The sequence below is a fragment of the Dendrobates tinctorius genome, unplaced genomic scaffold (genome assembly GCF_039654945.1).
Source record: "Dendrobates tinctorius isolate UK_male_01 unplaced genomic scaffold, ASM3965494v1 ptg000087l, whole genome shotgun sequence".
In the NCBI taxonomy this organism is placed as follows: Eukaryota; Metazoa; Chordata; class Amphibia; order Anura; family Dendrobatidae; genus Dendrobates; species Dendrobates tinctorius.
Window position 1 is genome coordinate 3349943 of NW_027361755.1, and position 21392 is coordinate 3371334.

The window sequence follows — 21392 nt, forward strand, 5'->3', positions numbered from 1 at the left end:
CCTGAGGTGCCTAAACAGTAGAAACCCCCCACAAATGACTCCATTTTGGAAACTAGACCCCTCAAAGAGTTTATCTAGATGTGTGGTGAGCACCTTGAAACCTCAGGGGCTTCACAGAATTTTATAATGTTGAGCCGTGAAAATTAAAAAACACATTTTTTCCACAAAAATGTTATTTTAGTCTCATTTTTTTATTTTCAAAAGGGTAGCAAGAAAAAATGGTCCCCTAAATTTGTTGTGTGAGTACATCAATACCCCATAAGTGGTTGAAAACTACTTTTGAGGCACAGTGCAAAAGCTCAAAACAGAAGGAGCGTCATATTACATTGCAGGTTTTGCTGCATTGGTTAGAGGGGGCCGTGTCACATTGGCAGAGCCCCTGAGGTGCTAGAACAGCAGAAACCCCCGTAAGTGACCCAATTTTACAACTACACCTCTGAATGAGTTCATCTAGGAGTGCAATGATCATATTGACACCACAAGCGTGTCACAGAATTTGATACCATTGAGCAGTGAAGAAAAAATAATTACATTTTTACCATAAAAAAATTGATTTAGCCCCAGAATTTACATTTTCACACAGGGCAATGGGTAAAAATGGTACCAAAATGTGTTACACAATTTCTGCTGAACTTGGCAATACCCCATATGCAGCTGTACAGTACTGCTTAGCCACACAGCAAGACTCTGGAGGGACAGAGTGCTATTTGACTCTTGGAGAACAAATTATTATGGAATATATAGAGTCTGGAAACTAAAGAGCCCCTAAATGCCAGAAAAGCAGAATCCCCCTCAAGTGACCCCAGTTTGGAAATTACACCCCTTTGGGAATTTATCTGCGAGTGTAGTGATGATTTTGAGTCCATAAGTGTTTTCCAGAAACAGGCAGCAATGGATGATTATGAGTGAAAATTGCAAACTGCCATTGTAGTGACCGGGATGCTGTAGTAACCAGTACGTTGCAGTCACCAGTACTTTATGCCCAGCCCGTGCTTCTGGAGACATGCACCCATAAATTAGGCAGGCTCTCATCAATACAGAAATGCCAAACATGTTGATGATATATGTGGTTTAGGCACACTGTGGGGCTCAGAAGGGAGGGGGGCATTTGCGTTTGGGAGCGCAGAATTTCTTTTAGTGGGATGAGTAGCCATAACGTTTTTTCAGAGCCTTTGTACTAGCAGTAACGTGGAAGCCCCCTATATTTCTGTTAACAGATGACGGACCTGAGTGAGGAATTGCTTTTTTTGTGGAATGAGTTGAAGCTTTTATTGGGAACATTTTACATAACGTTTGGGATCACAGTTATCTGGTGCTCTACACTGAGCACTTACTTTTGGGTTTCCATCTAAATCTTTGAGTGACATGACAGATGAAACCCCTGATCCAATCACTATAATGAGGTAGCAGAGTTACTCTGGACTCCGTCTGGCATCTGTTCAGCGGTGTCTTTCTTTTCAAAGGTGCACAAAACTGGCTAACTGCGCTTTTATGTATGACTAAAAAGATGGACACCACCGGATCACAGGTCTTATGGCGTCCACAGTGCCTCCATCTGCCTCATTATGGACTATCTTCCACCGGTGGTTCCATCTGAATCACCTATTTCAGAGATTTACACAGAAAAAGAATGAAAAAATTCAACAGCATGTGATGATTTGGTTTTATTTATTATTTATGCCGTTCCTCGTGCGGTATAAGTGATTAGGCGACTTTATTCTTCGGATCGGAGCGATTACAGCGATACCAGATTTATTTCGGGTTTTTATGTTTGGCAGCTGTCGCACACTAAAAAATGCTTTTTATTGCAAAAACAAGTTTTTACATCACCACATTTTGAGAGCTATAGTTTTTCAGCAGAGAGTCATGTGAGGTCTTGTTTTTTGTGGGTTGAGTTGACATTTTATTGGTACCATTTTCTGGCACATGACCTTTTTTGATCACTTTCTATTTTGATTTTTGGGAGACAGAATGATCAAACACCAGGAATTCATGAATTTTGTTTTTTTTTAATGAAGTTAACGTGTGTAGTAAAATTAATAAGACAGCTTTATTCTATGGGTCACTATGATTACAGTGATACCACATTTACAGTGGGGCAAAAAAGTATTTAGTCAGTCAGAAATAGTGCAAGTTCCACCACTTAAAAAGATGAGAGGCGTCTGTAATTTACATCATAGGTAGACCTCAACTATGGGAGACAAACTGAGAAAAAAAAATCCAGAAAATCACATTGTCTGTTTTCTTTTCATTTTATTTGCATATTATGGTGGAAAATAAGTATTTGGTCAGAAACAAAATTTCATCTCAATACTTTGTGATATATCCTTTGTTGGCAATGACAGAGGTCAAACGTTTTCTGTAAGTCTTCACAAGGTTGCCACACACTGTTGTTGGTATGTTGGCCCATTCCTCCATGCAGATCTCCTCTAGAGCAGTGATGTTTTTGGCTTTTCGCTTGGCAACACGGACTTTCAACTCCCTCCAAAGGTTTTCTATAGGGTTGAGATCTGGAGACTGGCTAGGCCACTCCAGGACCTTGAAATGCTTCTTACGAAGCCATTCCTTTGTTGCCCTGGTGGTGTGCTTTGGATCATTGTCATGTTGAAAGACCCAGCCACGTTTCATCTTCAGTGCCCTTGCTGATGGAAGGAGGTTTGCACTCAAAATCTCACGATACATGGCCCCATTCATTCTTTCATGTACCCGGATCAGTCGTCCTGGCCCCTTTGCAGAGAAACAGCCCCAAAGCATGATGTTTCCACCACCATGCTTTACAGTAGGTATGGTGTTTGATGGATGCAACTCAGTATTCTTTTTCCTCCAAACACGACAAGTTGTGTTTCTACCAAACAGTTCCAGTTTGGTTTCATCAGACCATAGGACATTCTCCCAAAACTCCTCTGGATCATCCAAATGCTCTCTAGCAAACTTCAGACGGGCCCGGACATGTACAGGCTTAAGCAGTGGGACACGTCTGGCACTGCAGGTTCTGAGTCCATGGTGGCGTAGTGTGTTACTTATGGTAGGCCTTGTTACATTGGTCCCAGCTCTCTGCAGTTCATTCACTAGGTCCCCCCGTGTGGTTCTGGGATTTTTGCTCACCGTTTTTGTGATCATTCTGACCCCACGTGGTGGGATTTTGCGTGGAGCACCAGATCGAGGGAGATTATCAGTGGTCTTGTATGTCTTCCATTTTCTAATTATTGCTCCCACAGTTGATTTCTTCACTCCAAGCTGGTTGGCTATTGCAGATTCAGTCTTCCAAGCCTGGTGCAGGGCTACAATTTTGTTTCTGGTGTCCTTTGACAGCTCTTTGGTCTTCACCATAGTGGAGTTTGGAGTCAGACTGTTTGAGGGTGTGCACAGGTGTCTTTTTATACTGATAACAAGTTTAAACAGGTGCCATTACTACAGGTAATGAGTGGAGGAAAGAGGAGACTCTTAAAGAAGAAGTTACAGGTCTGTGAGAGCCAGAAATCTTGATTGCTTGTTTCTGACCAAATACTTATTTTCCACCATAATATGCAAATAAAATGAAAAAAAAAACAGACAATGTGATTTTCTGGATTTTTTTTTCTCAGTTTGTCTCCCATAGTTGAGGTCTACCTATGATGTAAATTACAGACGCCTCTCATCTTTTTAAGTGGTGGAACTTGCACTATTGCTGACTGACTAAATACTTTTTTGCCCCACTGTATATATTTTTTTCGCCCAGCAAGCGCCAACGTTTATTTACTGTTGGCGGTCGGGAAGAGGTTAATGGTGGCCTTCCCTTCAAACTAATGCTTACAGCGTGGCAATAAAGGTTTGGGCACCCAGGTCAAAATTATTGTTATTGTGAATTGTAAAGCAAGTTAAAGATTAAATGATATCTAAGAGGCCAAAAGTTAAAGATTACATATTTCCTTTGTATTTTATGCAAAAAAAATGGCATTTTGTAGATTTTAAAAATTACAAAAAAGAAAATGGTCTGATGCCAAAGTTCGGGCACTCTTGGACATCTGTGTGCTCAGATAATTTTGATCCAAGGTTTACTACCTGAATTAGCCTGTGAATTAGCCTGTGAGGATATGTGCGCATGATCAGTAATTCCTGCATGTCTGACGCTGCATACCCAAAGTGGCCAAATGTTGCAGAATAGTGGATGGGATTTTAAGAAATCCCATGTCCGCTATGCATCCACAGACATCCATGGCTCACCTGCGAAGACTGACACTAGTCTCCACAAGAGAATTTTCACCCACAGAATGTATTGAACGCGGTGCGTCCACATGGTTCACTGAACACATGCGGAATCACCTGTGTTCAATAGACGCGTGCACTAGGTCCAAAGCGCTGCTACTTCTGGATTTTGTGCACCTGGTCTTAGGGTTATGGCTTGCTCACTATCATCATTAGAAAAGGCTAGGTGATGCAAATTTCCCAGCTTTATAAAAATCCAGCCCCCTCTAACCTTGTGCCAAAAAACAACAGCCATAGGTTCTTCTAAGCAGCTGCATTGCACTCTAAAAATGAAAATAGGAGAGCCCAAAAAAGCAGGAAAAGGCTATAAGAAGATAGCAAAGCACTTTCAAGTTGCCCTTTCCTCAGTTCAAGATGTAATTAAGAAACAGCAGTTAATAGGAACAGTGGAGGTCAAGATAAAGTCTGGAAGACAAAGAAAAATTTCAGTGAGAGCTATTCTTAGGATTGCTAGAGAGGCAAATCAGAACCCGTGCTTGACTGCAAAAGACTTTCAGAAACATTTAACAGACTCTGGAGTTGTGGTACATTGTTACTGTTCAGAGACATCTGCACAAATATGGCCTTCATGGAAGAGTAATCAGAAGAAAACCTCTCCTGAGTCCTCGCCATAATATTCTGGGTCAGAAGTATGCAAAAGAACATCTAAATAAAATGATGCATTTTGTAAACAAGTCCTGTGGAACAATGAGTTTAAAATAGAACTCTTTGGCCACAATGAGCAAAGGAATGCATGGAGAAAAAAGGGCACAGAATTTTAGGAAAACAACATCTCACCAACCATTAAGCATGGGGATGGATCACCCATGCTTGGTGTTGTGTTGTAGCCAACAGCACGGATAGAAAGAAGAATGGAATCAATGAAATTTCAACAAATTATTCATGCAAACATAACACCATCTGTAAAAAAGCTGAAGTTGAAAAGAGGATGGCTTCTACAAATGGATAATGATCCTAAACACACGTCAAAATCCACAATAGGAAAAATAGCACAAAAGGTGCAAGATGAAGGTTTTACAATGGTCCTCAAAGTCCCCTGATCTGAAAATATTTGAAAAACTGTAGCTACACCTCAAAATAGCAGTGCATGCAAGACAACCCAGGAATCTCACAGAACTGGAAGAATTTTCCAAGGAAGAATGGATGAAAATCCTGCAAACAAGAATTGAAAGACTCTTATCTGGCTGCAAAAAACATTTATAAGCTGTGACACTTTCAAATGGGGGTGCTAAAAGGTCATACCCATGCAAACCATTTTCCCTTTTGTCATTTTTAAAATGTAAAATATGAAAATATTATATATATATATATATATATATATATATATTTATTTTGTTTTGCCTAATATATTAAAAGGAAATGTGTCATCTTTAACTTTAGGCCTTTTAGAGCTCATTTCATCTTCAATTTGCTTAACTGATCACAATAACATTAATTTTGACCAGTGGTGCCCAAACTTTTACACGCCACTGTATGCTACGTGTGGATAGTGAGACATTAAACAAAAATAAAGCTTACACTGTTGCCTATTTGGCCAGCTGTTAAATTATAGATAGTTACAAATTCCTTTCAGAGTGGTTTACAAACTCTCATGTAAGTACATTCAGAAATAAAGGTTAATGCAGTTTTCTAAAACATAAGCTCATATTCCCAATAATCGTATTTAAATGGGAACTGCAATTTAAACATACTGTACATAAATTAATAGTACAGGCTATTATAACAAACTTTGTAATATATCATAGCAGAAAATGTTGTTTTCTTCTCCACTTATGAGCCACTTCTTCCTATCCCACCTACTTCCTCAACTCATCATCCACTCTACAGTCATGGCCAAAAGTATTGACACCCCTGCAATTCTGTCAGATAATATTCAGTTTCTTCCTGAAAATGATTGCAAACACAAATTCTTTGGTATTATTATCTTCATTTAATTTGTTTTAAATGAAAAAACGCAAAAGAGAATGAAGCAAAAAGCAAAACATTGATCATTTCACACAAAACTCCAAAAATGGGCTGGACAAAAGTATTGGCACCCTCAGCCTAATACTTGGTTGCACAACCTTTAGCCAAAATAACTGCGACCAACCGCTTCCGGTAACCATCAATGAGTTTGTTACAATGCTCTGCTGGAATTTTAGACCATTCTTCTTTGGCAAACTACTCCAGGTCCCTGATATTTGAAGGGTGCCTTCTCCAAACTGCCATTTTTAGATCTCTCCACAGGTGTTCTATGGGATTCAGGTCTGGACTCATTGCTGGCCACCTTAGAAGTCTCCAGTGCTTTCTCTCAAACCATTTTCTAGTGCTTTTTGAAGTGTGTTTTGGGATATTGTCCTGCTGGAAGACCCATGACCTCTGAGGTAGACCCAGCTTTCTCACACTGGGCCCTAAATTATGCTGCAAAATTTGTTGGTAGTCTTCTGACTTCATAATGCCATGCATACGGTCAAGCAGTCCAGTGCCAGAGGCAGCAAAACAACCCCAAAACATCAGGGAACCTCCGCCATGTTTGACTGTAGGGACCATGTACTTTTCTTTGAATGACCTTTTTTTTCGCCTGTAAACTCTATGTTGATGCTTTTGCCCTAAAAGCTCTACTTTTGTCTCATCTGACTAAAGAACATTCTTCCAAAATGTTTTAGGCTTTTTCAGGTAAGTTTTGGCAAACTCCAGCCTGGCTTTTTTATGTCTCGGGGTAAGAAGTGGAGTCTTCCTGGGTCTCCTACCATACAGTCCCTTTTCATTCAGATGCCGACGGATAGTACGGGTTGACACCATTGTACCCTCGGACTGCAGGGCAGCTTGAACTTGTTTGGATGTTAGTGGAGGTTCTTTATACAACATTCGCACAATCTTGCGTTGAAATCTCTTGTCAATTTTTCTTTTCCGGCCACATCTAGGGAGGTTAGCCACAGTGCCATGGGCTTTAAACTTCTTGATGACACTGCGCACGGTAGACACAGGAACATTCAGGTCTTTGGAGATGGACTTGTAGCCTTGAGATTGCTCATGCTTCCTCACAATTTGGTTTCTCAAGTCCTCAGACAGTTCTTTGGTCTTCTTTCTTTTCTCCATGCTCAATGTGGTACACACAAGGATACAAGACAGAGGTTGAGTCAACTTTAATCCATGTCAACTGGCTGCAAGTGTGATTTAGTTATTGCCAACACCTGTTAGGTGCCCCAGGTAAGTTATAGGTGCTGTTAATTACACAAATTAGAGAAGCATCACATGATTTTTCGAAAGGTGCCAATACTTTTGTCCACCCTATTTGTTATGTTTGGTGTGGAATTATATCCAATTTGGCTTTATGACAATTCTTTTTGTGTCTTTTCATTTAAGACAAATTAAATGAAGATAATAATACCAAAGAATTTGTGTTTGCAATCATTTTCAGGAAGAAACTGAGTATTATCTGACAGAATTGCAGGGGTGTCAATACTTTTGGCCATGACTGTATAAGAAAACAAAAAAAGCTGAAATCTGTCTTGCTCAAGACAAGGCAAGTCACCAAAGCCCCCGTTACACACTGCGATATCGCTAGCAATATCGCAGTAAAGTCGCCGATTTAGTGACGTTGCAGCGATATTGCTAGCGATATCGCTGCTTGTGATACTTACCTCCGACCGGCTCCCCCGCTGCTCATCGCTGGTCACGCGAGAAGCTCCTGGACCATTTCTCGTCGTCAGCTTCCTGCTGCGCTTCCGGTGGCGCCGACGAGCGAGGCGTGGATGCGGGCAGGAGGACATCAGGATCGCCGCGTCTGACAGGTAAGTAGCGATCCCCGACCCCCGCTATGTTGCTGGTGAGATCTGCCTGTGTGGCAGCTCACTAGCGACCACCTAGCGATGTACCAGCGATCCTGACCGCGTCATATCATCGGGATCGCTGGTGCATCGCTAGGTGTAACGGTACCCCAAGTCATAAGCACAGTGAAGAATCAATATGCACCTAGTAGTATCGTCAATGGAAATGGGAGGGGCTGAGCGAGGAGCAAAGTGAGAAAACAATCAAAAGGAGACCTGGAAAGATCTTATTAAGCATTTTAACATGTCTTTTACCTTACTGGAGCTGGATAAACAACTACACAGCTCAGGATTGCTGTATAATTTCCTTCATGATGCAAATGCTTCTTTTTGTGTGCTAATTAAGGGAAGAATAGTAGGAATCCCTCCCTGTGAGCTGTGTTGTGTATGGAAATCATCATAGTAGCTAGTGTTCTCCAACAAGATCAGAATCAACTGCAAATTAAGAGAGTGTGTAGAGCCTGCAAACTGGTTAACATACAGGATACAAGACATAAAACGTCCATAAATAGTCGCATTCCTCATGTACATACACAATAGCTTATTCTGAAAAGTTACTTGAAAGTACAGTAACCTATTAAATAGTATACAAATCTCTGAAAACAATTTTGTATTACTCACCTCTGTCTTGTGGCATTTGTGATTGGCTCAACGCAGGATGTAAACTAGACTCTGTTTGACTACCTGGAGGTTGTGGAGGCATCTGGCTACCTGTAATTTAAAAAAAGCAAAACAGAACACATTAACCATCATCTGATACTATCAAATTAAAACTACATTGTATATACCCCTTATACAACTTCCAAAATTAACAAAGTTTGGTATGTTTCATACATACAATTTGCAGAATTAACACCACCTATATACACTAAGATAAGGCTATTTTAGCATGAAAAAAAACATTAAAGCGAACTTGTTAGCGGAGTTTGTTAAATAAACTACAGGCATTATCAGGTTGTCTTACGCTGATAAAAATGATATCTGGGTGAAGAAATCCATCTTGTGGTTCTTCTGTAATAAGTGATAGAAGTTTTCAGTTAATGAGAAGCTTGTGCTCCAGGACGGGACTGTAGGCGATGCCTTATCTTCCTGCTCTAAGCCAGAGAAACCAAGGAAAGACCTGACCACCGGCCACTCCAAAGCACAAACATGTTCCTCATCATAGAGACAGAGAAAGACAGACAGTTTGTGCTTTGGGGAGGGACTGTGAGCAGGCCTTTCCTTGGTTTCTCTGGCTTAGAGCACCAACATAAGAGCACGGGTATATCATTAGCTGAAAACTTCTAGCAATGATTATAGAAGAACCACAAGATGGATTACTTCACCCAGGTATCATTTCAGTCAGTATAATGGCACCAACCTGACAGTGTATGTAGTTCACTTAGCAAAATCCAGCTCGCAGGTTCACTTACAGACATCAACCAATTCCATATAAAGTTAATACAAGAGAAAGAAGAGATCCCAAAATAATAGTAAAAATTCATTTTTATTATAGTGGTTTGAAAAAACCACTATATTGTAATCCGAACGCTGCTAACTTATTCTTTTTCTTCTTATTATTATTCAGTTGATTTCCGCAATTAATGCGGCCCGAACCGCTACACGCACAGACTCCGTTGAGGTGTCGTTTCGAAGCCAGCGTCCACGAGAGGTGTGCTAAGTGTTTTTCGTGTCGATCGGATTTGTAGTTTTTGCGCAATTTGCATTTGCAAAAAATTTTTCCCGTCATTGGAATGCACTGTCTCAATGCATTTGAATGGGAAACTTAAAATGTGCCCTGAGGCGATTGAAATGGCAGTAAAGCTCATTGATATACGCAGGCAGACTCAGTTACTATGCCAACGCCTACGAACGTCACATGACGCCCCCAGGACAGAGCTTCTGCCACATAATATCAGCTCTTAAAGCGAAACCCACAGCACAAATGCAAATCTAGCTTCATCACATGACGCATGCCCCTGAGAGAGAATGTGGGCAAAAGTGTGCCCCCGCCCACCAAATCGAACCCTGAGGGGCCCCGCCCTCCAAATCAGACCCTGAGGGGCCTCGCACAAAAAATAAGACCCTGAGGGGCTCCGGCCAATAAATCGGACCCTGAGGGATCCCGTCCACCAATTCAAGCCCTGAGGAGTCCAGGCCACCGAATCGGATCCTGAGGGGCCTCACCCACCAAATCAGACCCTGAGGGGCCCCAAAGGCCAAAGAGGCCCCTGAGAGGCACCAAAAAGTTAAAACGGATCCTGAGTTGAAAGTCTTGCAGGGGCAGCAGGCAAGTCTCTCTTAAAGGGGCAGCCCGGGCTCCATTTCAAAACACATCTGTACTTCCTTCAGGAAATACACATCTAGTCGTCTTCTTATTATAGTGGTTTGAAATAACCACTATATTGTAATCCGAACGCTGCTAACTTATTCTTTTTTATAGTGGTTTGAAAAAACCACTAAATTGAAGGGCCCCGTCCACCAAATCGGACCCTGAGGAGCCACGCCCACCAAATCAGACCCAGAGGGGCCCCGCCCATCAAATCGGACCCTGAGGGGCCCCGCCCACCAAATCGGAACCTGAGGAGCCCCGCCCACCAAATCGGACCCAGATTGACCCCGCCCACCAAATCGGACCCCGAGGAGCCCCGCCCACCAAATCGGACCCAGATTGACCCCGCCCACCAAATCGGACCTTGAAGGGCCCCGCCCACCAAATCGGACCCAGAGGTGCCCCGCCCACCAAATCGGACCCTGAAGGGCCCCGCCCACCAAATCGGACCCAGAGGGGCCCCGCCCACCAAATCGGACCCAGGGGGCCCCGCCCACCAAATCGGACCATGAGGGGCCCCGCCCACCAAATCGGACCATGAGGGGCACCGCCCACTAAATCAGACCCAGAGTGGCCCCGCCCACCAAAATGGACCCAAGGGGCTCCACCCACAAAATCAGACCCTAAGGGGCCCCACCCACAAAATCGGACCCTGAGTGGGCCCGGCCACAAAATCAGACCCTGAGGGGCCCCAACCACAAAATCGGACCCTGAGAGACCCCGGCCACAAAATCGAACCTAGAGGGGCCCCAGTCACAAAATAGGACCCTCAGGGGCCCCAACCACAAAATCAGACCATAAGGTGCCCCGGTCACAAAATCGGACCCTGAGGGGCCCCACCCACAAAACCAGACCCTGAGGGGCCCCAGCCGCAAAATAAGACCCTGAGGGGCCCCACCCACAAAATCGGACCCTGAAAGACCCCGGCCACAAAATCGAACCCAGAGGGGCCCCAGTCACAAAATCAGACCCTAAGGGGCCCAGGTCACGAAATCAGACCCTGAGAGGCCCCACCCACAAAATCAGACCCTGAGGGGCCCCGCCCACCAAATTAGACCCTGAGGGGCCCCACCCTCAAAATCAGACCCTGAGGGGACCCAGCCACAAAATCAGACCCTGAGGGGCCCCAGCCACAAAATCGGACTCTGAGGGGCCCCACCCACAAAATCGGACCCTGAGGGGACCCACCCACAAATCCAGACCCTGAGGGGACCCGGCCACAAAATCGGACCCTGAGAGACCCCGGACACAAAATCGGACCCTGAGGGGCCCCAACCACAAAATCAGACCCTGAGGGGCCCCAGTCACAAAATCGGACCCTGAGGGGCCCCACCCACAAAATCAGACCCTGAGGGACCCCAGCCACAAAATCAGAACCTGAGGGACCCCAACCACAAAATCAGAACCTGAGGGGCCCCACCCACAAAATCAGACCATGAGGGACTCCACCCACAAAATCGGACCCTGAGGGGCCCCGCCCACCAAATTAGACCCTGAGGGGCCCCACCCTCAAAATCGGTCGCTGAGGGGCCCCACCCACAAAATCGGACCCTGAGAGACCCCGGCCACAAAATCGAACCCAGAGGGGCCTCAGTCACAAAATCAGACCCTAAGTGGCCCCGGCCACAAAATCAGACCCTGAGGGGCCCCACCCACAAAATCAGACCCTGAGGGACCCCAGCCAAAAAATCGGACCCTGAGGGGCCCCACCCACAAAATCAGACGCTGAGGGTCCCCGGTCACAAAATTGGACCCTGAGGGGCCCCACCAACAGAATCGGACCCTGATGGGCCCCACCCACAAAATCAGACCCTGAGGGGCCCCAGCCACAAAATCGGACCCTGAGGGGCCCCGCCCACAAAATCGGACCCTGAGGGGCCCCGCCCACAAAATCGGACCCTGAGGGGCCCCGCCCACCAAATTAGACCCTGAGGGGCCCCACCCTCAAAATCAGACCCTGAGGGGCCACAGCCACAAAATCAGACCATGAGGGGCCCCAGCCACAAAATCGGACCCTGAGGGGCCCCACCCACAAAATCGGACCCTGATGGGCCCTACCCACAAATCCAGACCCTGAGGGGCCCCAGCCACAAAATCGGACCCTGAGAGACCCTGGCCACAAAATAGGACCCTGAGGGGCCCCAACCACAAAATCAGACCCTGAGGGGCCCCGATCACAAAATCGGACCCTGAGGGGCCCCACCCACAAAATCAGACCCTGAGGGACCCCAGCCACAAAATCAGACACTGAGGGGCCCCAGCCACAAAATCGGACCCTGAGGGGCCCCACCCACAAAATCTGACCCTGAGGGGCCCCACCCACAAAATCGGACCCTGAGGGGCCCTGCCCACCAAATTAGACCCTGAGGGGCCCCGCCCTCAAGATCGGTCCCTGAGGGGCCACGGCCACAAAATCGGACACTGAGGGGGCCCCGGCCACAAAATCGGACCCTGAGGGGCCCCACCCGCAATATCGGACCCTAAGGGTCCCCACCCGCAAAATTGGACCCTGAGGGGCCCCACCAGCAAAATCGGACCCTGAGGGGCCCCACCCGCAAAATCGGACCCTGAGGGGCTCCACCGGCAAAATCGGACCCTGAGGGGACCCGGCCCCAAAAATCGGACCCTGAGGGGCCCCAACCACAAAATCGGACCCTGAGAGGCACCGGCTACAAAATCGGACCCTGAGGGGCCCCGCCCACCAAATTGGACCCTGAAGGGCCCCGTCCACCAAATCGGACCCAAAGTGGCCCCGCCCACCAAATGAGACCCAGAGTGGCCCCGCCCACCAAATCGGACCCTGAGGGGCCCCGCCCACCTAATGGGACCCTGAGGGGCCCCGCCCACCAAATTGGACCCTGAGGGGCCCCGCCCACCAAATCGGACCCTGAGGGGCCCCGCCCACCAAATCGGACCCTGAGGGGCCCCGCCCACTAAATCGGATTCTGAAAGGCCCCAACCACAAAATCGGACCCTGAGGGGCCCCACCCACAAAATCGGACCCTGAGGGTCCCCGCTGACCAAATTGAACTCTGAGGGGCCCCGCCCACCAAATCGGACCCAGAGTGGCCCGCCCACCAAATCAGACCTAGAGTGGCCCGGCTCACCAAATCGGACCCCGAGGGGCCCCACCCACCAAATCAGACCCTGAGGGGCCCCGCCCACCAAATCGGACCCTGAGGGGCCCCGCCCACTAAATCGGATTCTGAAAGGCCCCAACCACAAAATCGGACCCTGAGGGGCCCCACCCGCAAAATCGGACCCTGTGGGTCCCCGCTGACCAAATTGAACTCTGAGTGGCCCCGCCCACCAAATCAGACCTAGAGTGGCCCGGCTCACCAAATCGGACTCCGAGGGGCCCCACCCACCAAATCGGACCCCGAGGGGCCCCGACCACCAAATCGGACCCCGAGGGGCCCCGCCCACCAAATTGGACCCCGAGGGATCCCGCCCACCAAATCGGACCCCGAGGGTCCCCGCCAACCAAATTGGACCCTGATGGGCCCCGCCCACCAAATTGGACTCTGATAGATCCCGCCCACCAAATCAGACCCTGAGGGGCCCAGCTCACCAAATCGGGCCCAGAGTGGCCCCGCCCACCAAATCAGATCCAGAGTGGCCCCACCCACCAAATTGTACCCTGAGGGGCCCCACCCACAAAATCGGACTCTAAGGGGCCCCACCCACAAAATTGGACCCTGAGGGGCCCCGGCCACAAAATTGGACCCTGAGGGGCCCCACCCACAAAATCGGACCCTGTGGGGATCCGGCCACAACATCGGACCCTGAGTTGCCCCACTCACAAAATCGTACCCTGAGGGGCCCTACCCACAAAATCGTACCCTGAGGGGCCCCAACCACAAAATCGGACCCTGACAGGCCTCGGCCACAAAATCGGACCCTGAGGGGCCCCGGCCACAAAATCGGACCCTGAGGGACCCCACCTACAAAATTGAACCCTGAGGGGCCCCAACCACAAAATCGGATCCTGAGGGGCCCCACCCACATAATCGGAACCTGAGGGGCCCCACCCACAAAATTGGACCCTCAGGGGCCCCAGCCACAAAATCGGACCCTGAGAGACCCCAGCCACAAAATCAGATCCTGAGGGGCCCCAACCACAAAATCGGACCCTGAGAGGCTCCGGCCGCAAAATCGGACCCTGAGGGGCCCCAACCACAAAATCGGACCCTGAGAGGCACCGGCCACAAAATCGGACCCTGAGGGGCCCCGGACACAAAATCGGACCCTGAGGGGCCCCGGCCACAAAATCAGACCCTGAGGGGCCCCGCCCACCAAATTAGACCCTGAGGGGCCCCACCCTCAAAATCGGACCCTGAGGGGCCCCAGCCACAAAATCAGACCCTGAGGGGCCCCAGCCACAAAATCGGACTCTGAGGGGCCCCACCCACAAAATCGGACCCTGAGGGGCCCCACCCACAAATCCAGACCCTGAGGGGACCCGGCCACAAAATCGGACCCTGAGGGGCCCCGCCCACCAAATCGGACCCTGAGGGGCACCGCCCACTAAATCGGATTCTGAAAGGCCCCAACCACAAAATCGGACCCTGAGGGGCCCCGCTGACCAAATTGAACTCTGAGGGGCCCCGCTCACCAAATTGGACCCAGAGTGGCCCGCCTACCAAATCAGACCTAGAGTGGCCCCGCTCACCAAATTGGACCCCGAGGGGCCCCACCCACCAAATCGGACCCCGAGGGTCCCCGCCCACCAAATCGGACCCCGAGGGATCCCGCCCACCAAATCGGACCCCGAGGGTCCCCGCCCACCAAATTGGACCCTGAGGGGCCCCGCCCACCAAATCGGACTCTGATAGATCCCGCCCACCAAATCAGACCCTGAGGGGCCCTGCTCACCAAATCGGACCCTGAGGGGCCCCGCTCACCAAATCGGACCCTGAGGGGCCCCGCTCACCAAATTGGACCCTGAGGGGCCCCACCCACCAAATCGGACCCTGAGGGGCCCCGGCCACAAAATCGGACCCTGAGGGACCCCACCCACAAAATTGGACCCTGTGGGGCCCCGGCCACAAGATTGGACCCTGAGGGGCCCCAACCACCAAATCAGACCCTGAGGGGCCCCGGCCACAAAATCAGACCCTTAGGGGCCCCACCCACCAAATCAGCCCCTGAGGGGACCCAGCCACCAAATCGGACCCTGAGGGGCCCCACCCACCAAATCTGACCCTGAGGTGCCCCACCCACAAAATCGGGCCCTGAGGGCCCCACCCACCAAATCAGACCCTGAGGCCAAAAGTGTCCCCTAAGAGGCACCCACACTTAAAACGAATCCTGAGCTGAAAGTCTTGCAGGGGCAGCAGGCAAGCCTCTCTTAAAGGGGCAGCCCGGGCACCATTTCAAACCACTATCTGTACTTCCTTCAGGAAATACACATCTAGTTATTATTAAGTTGATTTCCGCAATTAATACAGAACGAACCGCTACACGCACAGACGCCGTTGAGGTGTCATTTCGAAGCCAGCGTCCACGAGAGGTGTGCTAAGAATTTTTCGTGTCGATCGGATTTGTAGTTTTTGCGCAATTTGCGTTTGAAATTTTTTTTTCCCGTCAATGGAATGCACTGTCTCCAATGCTTTTCAATGGGAAATGGCAAAACGTGCCCTGAGGCGATTGAAATGGTAGTTAAGCTCATTGATATGCGCAGGCAGACCCAGTTACTATGCCAACGCCTACGAATGTCACATAATGCCCAAAGGACAGAGCTTCTGTCACATAATATCAGCTCTTAAAGCGAAACCCACAGCACAAATGCAAATCTAGCTTCATCCAATGACGCATGCCCCTGAGAGAGAATGTCCGCTAAAGTTGATTTAGAAGAAGCCCAGCGAGCCAAACTAGCTCTTAAAGGGCCGACGCGCCAAAGTGATTGTTAAAGGGCCGGCGCACCGAAATGAGTCTTAAAGGGCTGACACGCCAAATCGAAAGCTGAGTGACCCCAGGCTCCAAATCGGAGGCTGAGCCACCCCGGCCTCGAAATCGAAGGCTGATCGACCCCGGCCTCCAAATCGGAGGCTGAGCCACCTCGGCCTCCAGATCGGAGGCTGATTGACCCCTGCCACAAAATCAGACACTGAGGGGCCCCAACAAAATCGGACCCTGAGGGGCCTCGGCCACAAAACCGGACCCTGATGGGCCCCAGGCACAAAATCGGACCCTGAGGGGCCACGGCCACAAAATCAGACCCTGAGGGGTCCCAACCACAAAATCAGACCCTGAGGGGTCCCAACCACAAAATCGGACCCTGAGGGGCCCCGGACACAAAATCGGATCCTGAGGGGCCTCACTCACAATATCAGACCCTGAGGGGCCCCACTCACAAAATCGGACCCTGAGGGGCCCCACCCACAAAATCGGACCCTGAGGGGCCACACCCACAAAATCTAACCCTGAGGGGTCCCAACCACAAAATCAGACCCTGAGGGGTCCCAACCACAAAATCGGACCCTGAGGGGCCCCGGACACAAAATTCGGGTCCTGAGGGGCCCCACTCACAATATCAGACCCTGAGGGGCCCCACTCACAAAATCGGACCCTGAGGGGTCCCACCCACAAAATCGGACCCTGAGGGGCCACACCCACAAAATCAGACCCTGAGGGGTCCCAACCACAAAATTGGACCCTGAGGGGCCCCGGACACAAAATCGGATCCTGAGGGGCCCCACTCACAATATCAGACCCTGAGGCGCCCCACTCACAAAATCGGACCCTGAGGGGCCCCACCCACAAAATCGGACCCTGAGGGGCCACACCCACAAAATCTGACCCTGAGGGGCCACACCCACAAAATCAGACCCTGAGGGGCCACACCCACAAAATCGGACCCTGAGGGATCCCGGCCAACAATTCAAGCCCCGAGGAGCCCAGGCCAAGGAATCAGATCCTGAGGAGCCCCACCCACCAAATCAGACCCTGAGGCCAAAGTGGCCCCTGAATGGCACTCACAGTTAAAACGGATCCTGAGTTGAAAGTCTTGAAGGGGCAGCAGGCAAGTCTCTCTTAAAGGGGCAGCCGGGTACGATTTCAAACCACTATCTGTACTTCCTTCAGGAAATACACATCTAGTTATAGTGGTTTGAAAAAACCACTATATTGTAATCCGAATGCTGCTAACTTATTATAGTGGTTTGAAAAAACCACTATATTGTAATCCGAACGCTGCTAACTTATTCTTCTTCTTCTTATTATTATTATTAAGTTGATTTCCGCAATTAATGCTGCCCGAACCGCTACACGCACAGACTCCGTTGAGGTGTCGTTTCGAAGCCAGCGTCCATGAGAGGTGTGCTAAGTATTTTTCGTGTCGATCGGATTTGTAGTTTTTGCGCAATTTGCGTTTGAAAATTTTTTTTCCCGTCATTGGAATGCACTGTCTCCAATGCTTTTCAATAGGAAATGGCAAAACGTGCCCTGAGGCGATTGAAATGGCAGTTGAGCTCATTGATATGCGCAGGCAGACCCAGTTACTATGCCAACGCCTACGAACTTCACTTGAACTCCAGCACAGAGCCTCTGCCACATAATATCAGCTCTTAAAGCGAAACTCACAGCACAAATGCAAATCTAGCTTCATCACATGACACATGCCCCTGAGAGAGAATGTGTGCGCCAAAGTGGATTTAAAAGAAGCCCAGTGAGCCAAACTAGCTCTTAAAGGGCCAACGCGCCAAAGTGATTGTTAAAGGGCCAACGCGCCAAAGTGATTGTTAAAGGGCCAGCGCACTCAAATGAGTCTTAAAGGGCCGACACACCAAATCGGAGGCTGAGCCACCCCGGCCTCCAAATCGGAGGCTGAGCCACCCCGGCCTCCAAATCGGAGGCTGAGCCACCCCGGCCTCGAAATCGGAGGCTGAGCCACCCCGGCCTCGAAATCGGAGGCTGAGCCACCCCGGCCTCCAAATCGGAGGCTGATCCACCCCGGCCTCCAAATCGGAGGCTGATCCACCCCGCCCTCCAAAACGGAGGCTGATCCACCCCGGCCTCCAAATCGGAGGCTGATCGACCCAGGCCTCCAAATCGGAGGCTGAGCCACCCCGGCCTCCAAATCGGAGGCTGAGCCACCCCGGCCTCCAAATCGGAGGCTGAGCCACCCCGGCCTCCAAATCGGAGGCTGAGCCACCCCGGCCTCCAAATCGGAGGCTGAGCCACCCCGGCCTCCAAATCGGAGGCTGAGCCACCCCGGCCTCCAAATCGGAGGCTGAGCCACCCCGGCCTCCAAATCGGAGGCTGAGCCACCCCGGCCTCCAAATCGGAGGCTGAGCCACCCCGGCCTCCAAATCGGAGGCTGAGCCACCCCGGCCTCCAAATCGGAGGCTGAGCCACCCCGGCCTCCAAATCGGAGGCTGAGCCACCCCGGCCTCCAGATCGGAGGCTGAGCCACCCCGGCCTCCAAATCGGAGGCTGAGCCAACCCGGCCTCCAAATCGGAGGCTGAGCCAACCCGGCCTCCAAATCGGAGGCTGAGCCACCCCAGCCTCCAAATCGGAGGCTCATCGACCCCGGCCTCCAAATCGGAAGCTCATCGACCCCGGCCTCCAAATCGGAGGCTCTTTGACCTCGGCCTCCAAATCGGAAGCTCAACGACCCCGGCCTCCAAATTGGAGGCTGAGCGACCCCAGCCTCCAAATCTTACCCAGAGTGGCCCCACCCACCAAATCAGACCCAGAGAGGCCACACCCACAAAATAGGAGCCTGAGGGATCCCGGCCAACAATTCAAGCCCTGAGGGGCCCCACCCTCAAAATCGGACCCTGAGGGGCCCAATCAACAAAAACGGACCCTGAGGGGCCCCAGCCACAAAATCGGACCCTGAGGGGACCCACCCACAAAATCGGACCCTGAGAGGCCCCACCCGCAAAATCAGACCCTGAGGGGCCCCGGCCATAAAATCAGACCCTGAGGGGCCCCGGCCATAAAATCGGACCCTGAGGGGCCCCGGACACAAAATCATACCCTGAGGGGCCCCACCCACAAAATCAGACCATGAGGGGCCCCACCCACAAAATCGGACCCTGAGGGTCCCCACCCATGAAATCGGACCCTGAGGGGACCCACCCACAAAATCGGACCCAGAGGGGCAAACACCCACAAAATCCGACCCTGAGGGGCCACACCCACAAAATTGGACCCTGAGGAATCCCGGCAACTAATTCAAATCCTGAGGAGCCCAGGCCACCGAATCGGATCCTGAGGGGCCCCACCCACCAAATCAGACCCTGAGGCCAAAGTGGCCCCTGAGAGGCACCCACATTTAAAACGGATCCTGAGTTGAAAGTCTTGCAGGGGCAGCAAGCAAGTCTCTCTTAAAGGGGCAGACCGGGCACCATTTCAAACCACTATCTGTACTTCCTTCAGGAAATACACATCTAGTTCTTCTTCTTATTATTATTAAGTTGATTTCCGCAATTAATGCGGCCCAAACCGCTACACGCACAGACTCCGTTGAGGTGTCGTTTCGAAGCGAGCGACCACGAGAGGTGTGCTAAGTATTTTTCGTGTTGATCGGATTTGTAGTTTTTGCGCAATTTGCGTTAGAAAATTTTTTTCCCCGTCATTGGAATGCACTGTCTCAATGCATTTGAATGGGGAAATTTTGCCATAGAAAAAACATGCCTGGAGGCGATTGAAATGGCAGTTGATCTCATTGATATGCGCAGGCACACCCAGTTACTATGCCAACGCCTACGAACGTCACATGACGCCCCAAGGACAGAGCTTCTGCCACATAATATCAGCTCTTAAAGCAAAACCCACAGCACGAATGCAAATCTAGCTTCATCACATGACGCATGCCCCTGAGAGAGAATGTGCGCCAAAGTGGATTTAGAAGCCCAGTGAGCCAAACTGGCTCTTAAAGGGCCGAAGTGCCGAAGTAATTCTTAAAGGGCCGGCGCACCGAAATGAGTCTTAAAGGGCCGATGCGCCAAATCGAAAGCTGAGTGACCCCAGGCTCCAAATCGGAGGCTGAGCCACCCTGGCCTCCAAATCGGACCCAGAGTGGCCCCACCCACCAAAAACGGACCCAGAGTGGCACAGCCCACCAAATCGGACACTGAGGGGCCCCGCCCACAAAATCAGACTCAGAGTGGCCCCACCCACCAAATCGGACCCTGAAGGGCCCCGCCCACCAAATCGGACCCAGAGGGGCCCCGCCAATCAAATCGGACCCAGAGTGACCCCGCCCACCAAATCGGACCATGAAGGACCCCGCCCACCAAATCGGACCCAGAGGGGCCCCGCCCACCAATTCAGACCCTGAGGGGCCCCGCCCACCAATTCGGACCCTGAGGGGCACTGCCCACTAAATCGGACCGAGAGAGGCCACGCCCACCAAATCGGACCCTGAGGAGCCCCGCCCACCAAATCAGACCCTGAGGGGCCCCGCCCACCAAATCAGACCCTGAGGGGCCCCGCCCACCAAATCAGACCCAGAGTGGCCCCGCCCACCAAAATGGACCCAGGGGGCTCCACCCACAAAATCAGACCCTAAGGGGCCCCACCCACAAAATCGGACCCTGAGTGGATTCGGCCACAAAATCAGACCCTGATTGGCCCCAACCACAAAATCGGACCCTGAGGGGCCCCGGCCACAAAATCGGAACATGAGGGGCCCCACCCACAAAATCGGACCCTGAGGGCCCCCGGCCACAAAATCGGACCCTGAGCGGCCCAACCACAAAATCGGACCCTGAGGGGCCCCACCCACAAAATTGGACCCTGAGGGGCCCCGCCCACCAAATCGGACACTGAGGGGCCGTGCCCACAAAATCAGACCCTGAGGGGCCTCGCCCTCAAAATCGGACCCTGAGGGGCCCCACCCACAAAATTGGACGGAGGGGCCCCGCCCACCAAATCGGACCCTGAGGGGCCCCGCCAACCAAATCGGACTCTGAGGGGCCCCACCCACAAAATCGGACCCTGAGGGGCTCAACCAACAAAATCGGACCCTGAGGGGCCCCAGCCACAAAATCGGACCCTGAGGGGCCCCACCCAC

General features: G+C 50.7%; 1 protein-coding gene across 9 annotated transcripts in view; it reads right to left on the minus strand.

The window, feature by feature from the left end:
• ARID1B (AT-rich interaction domain 1B) overlaps positions 1-21392 on the minus strand; it is a 2758190-nt gene that overhangs the window by 1561205 nt on the left and 1175593 nt on the right. For all 9 annotated transcript variants that reach the window (XM_073585743.1, XM_073585747.1, XM_073585745.1 and 6 more), the window contains one exon: positions 8676-8765. In XM_073585743.1, the coding sequence (XP_073441844.1) occupies positions 8676-8765 (90 nt within the window). The remainder of the gene's footprint in view (positions 1-8675; positions 8766-21392) is intronic.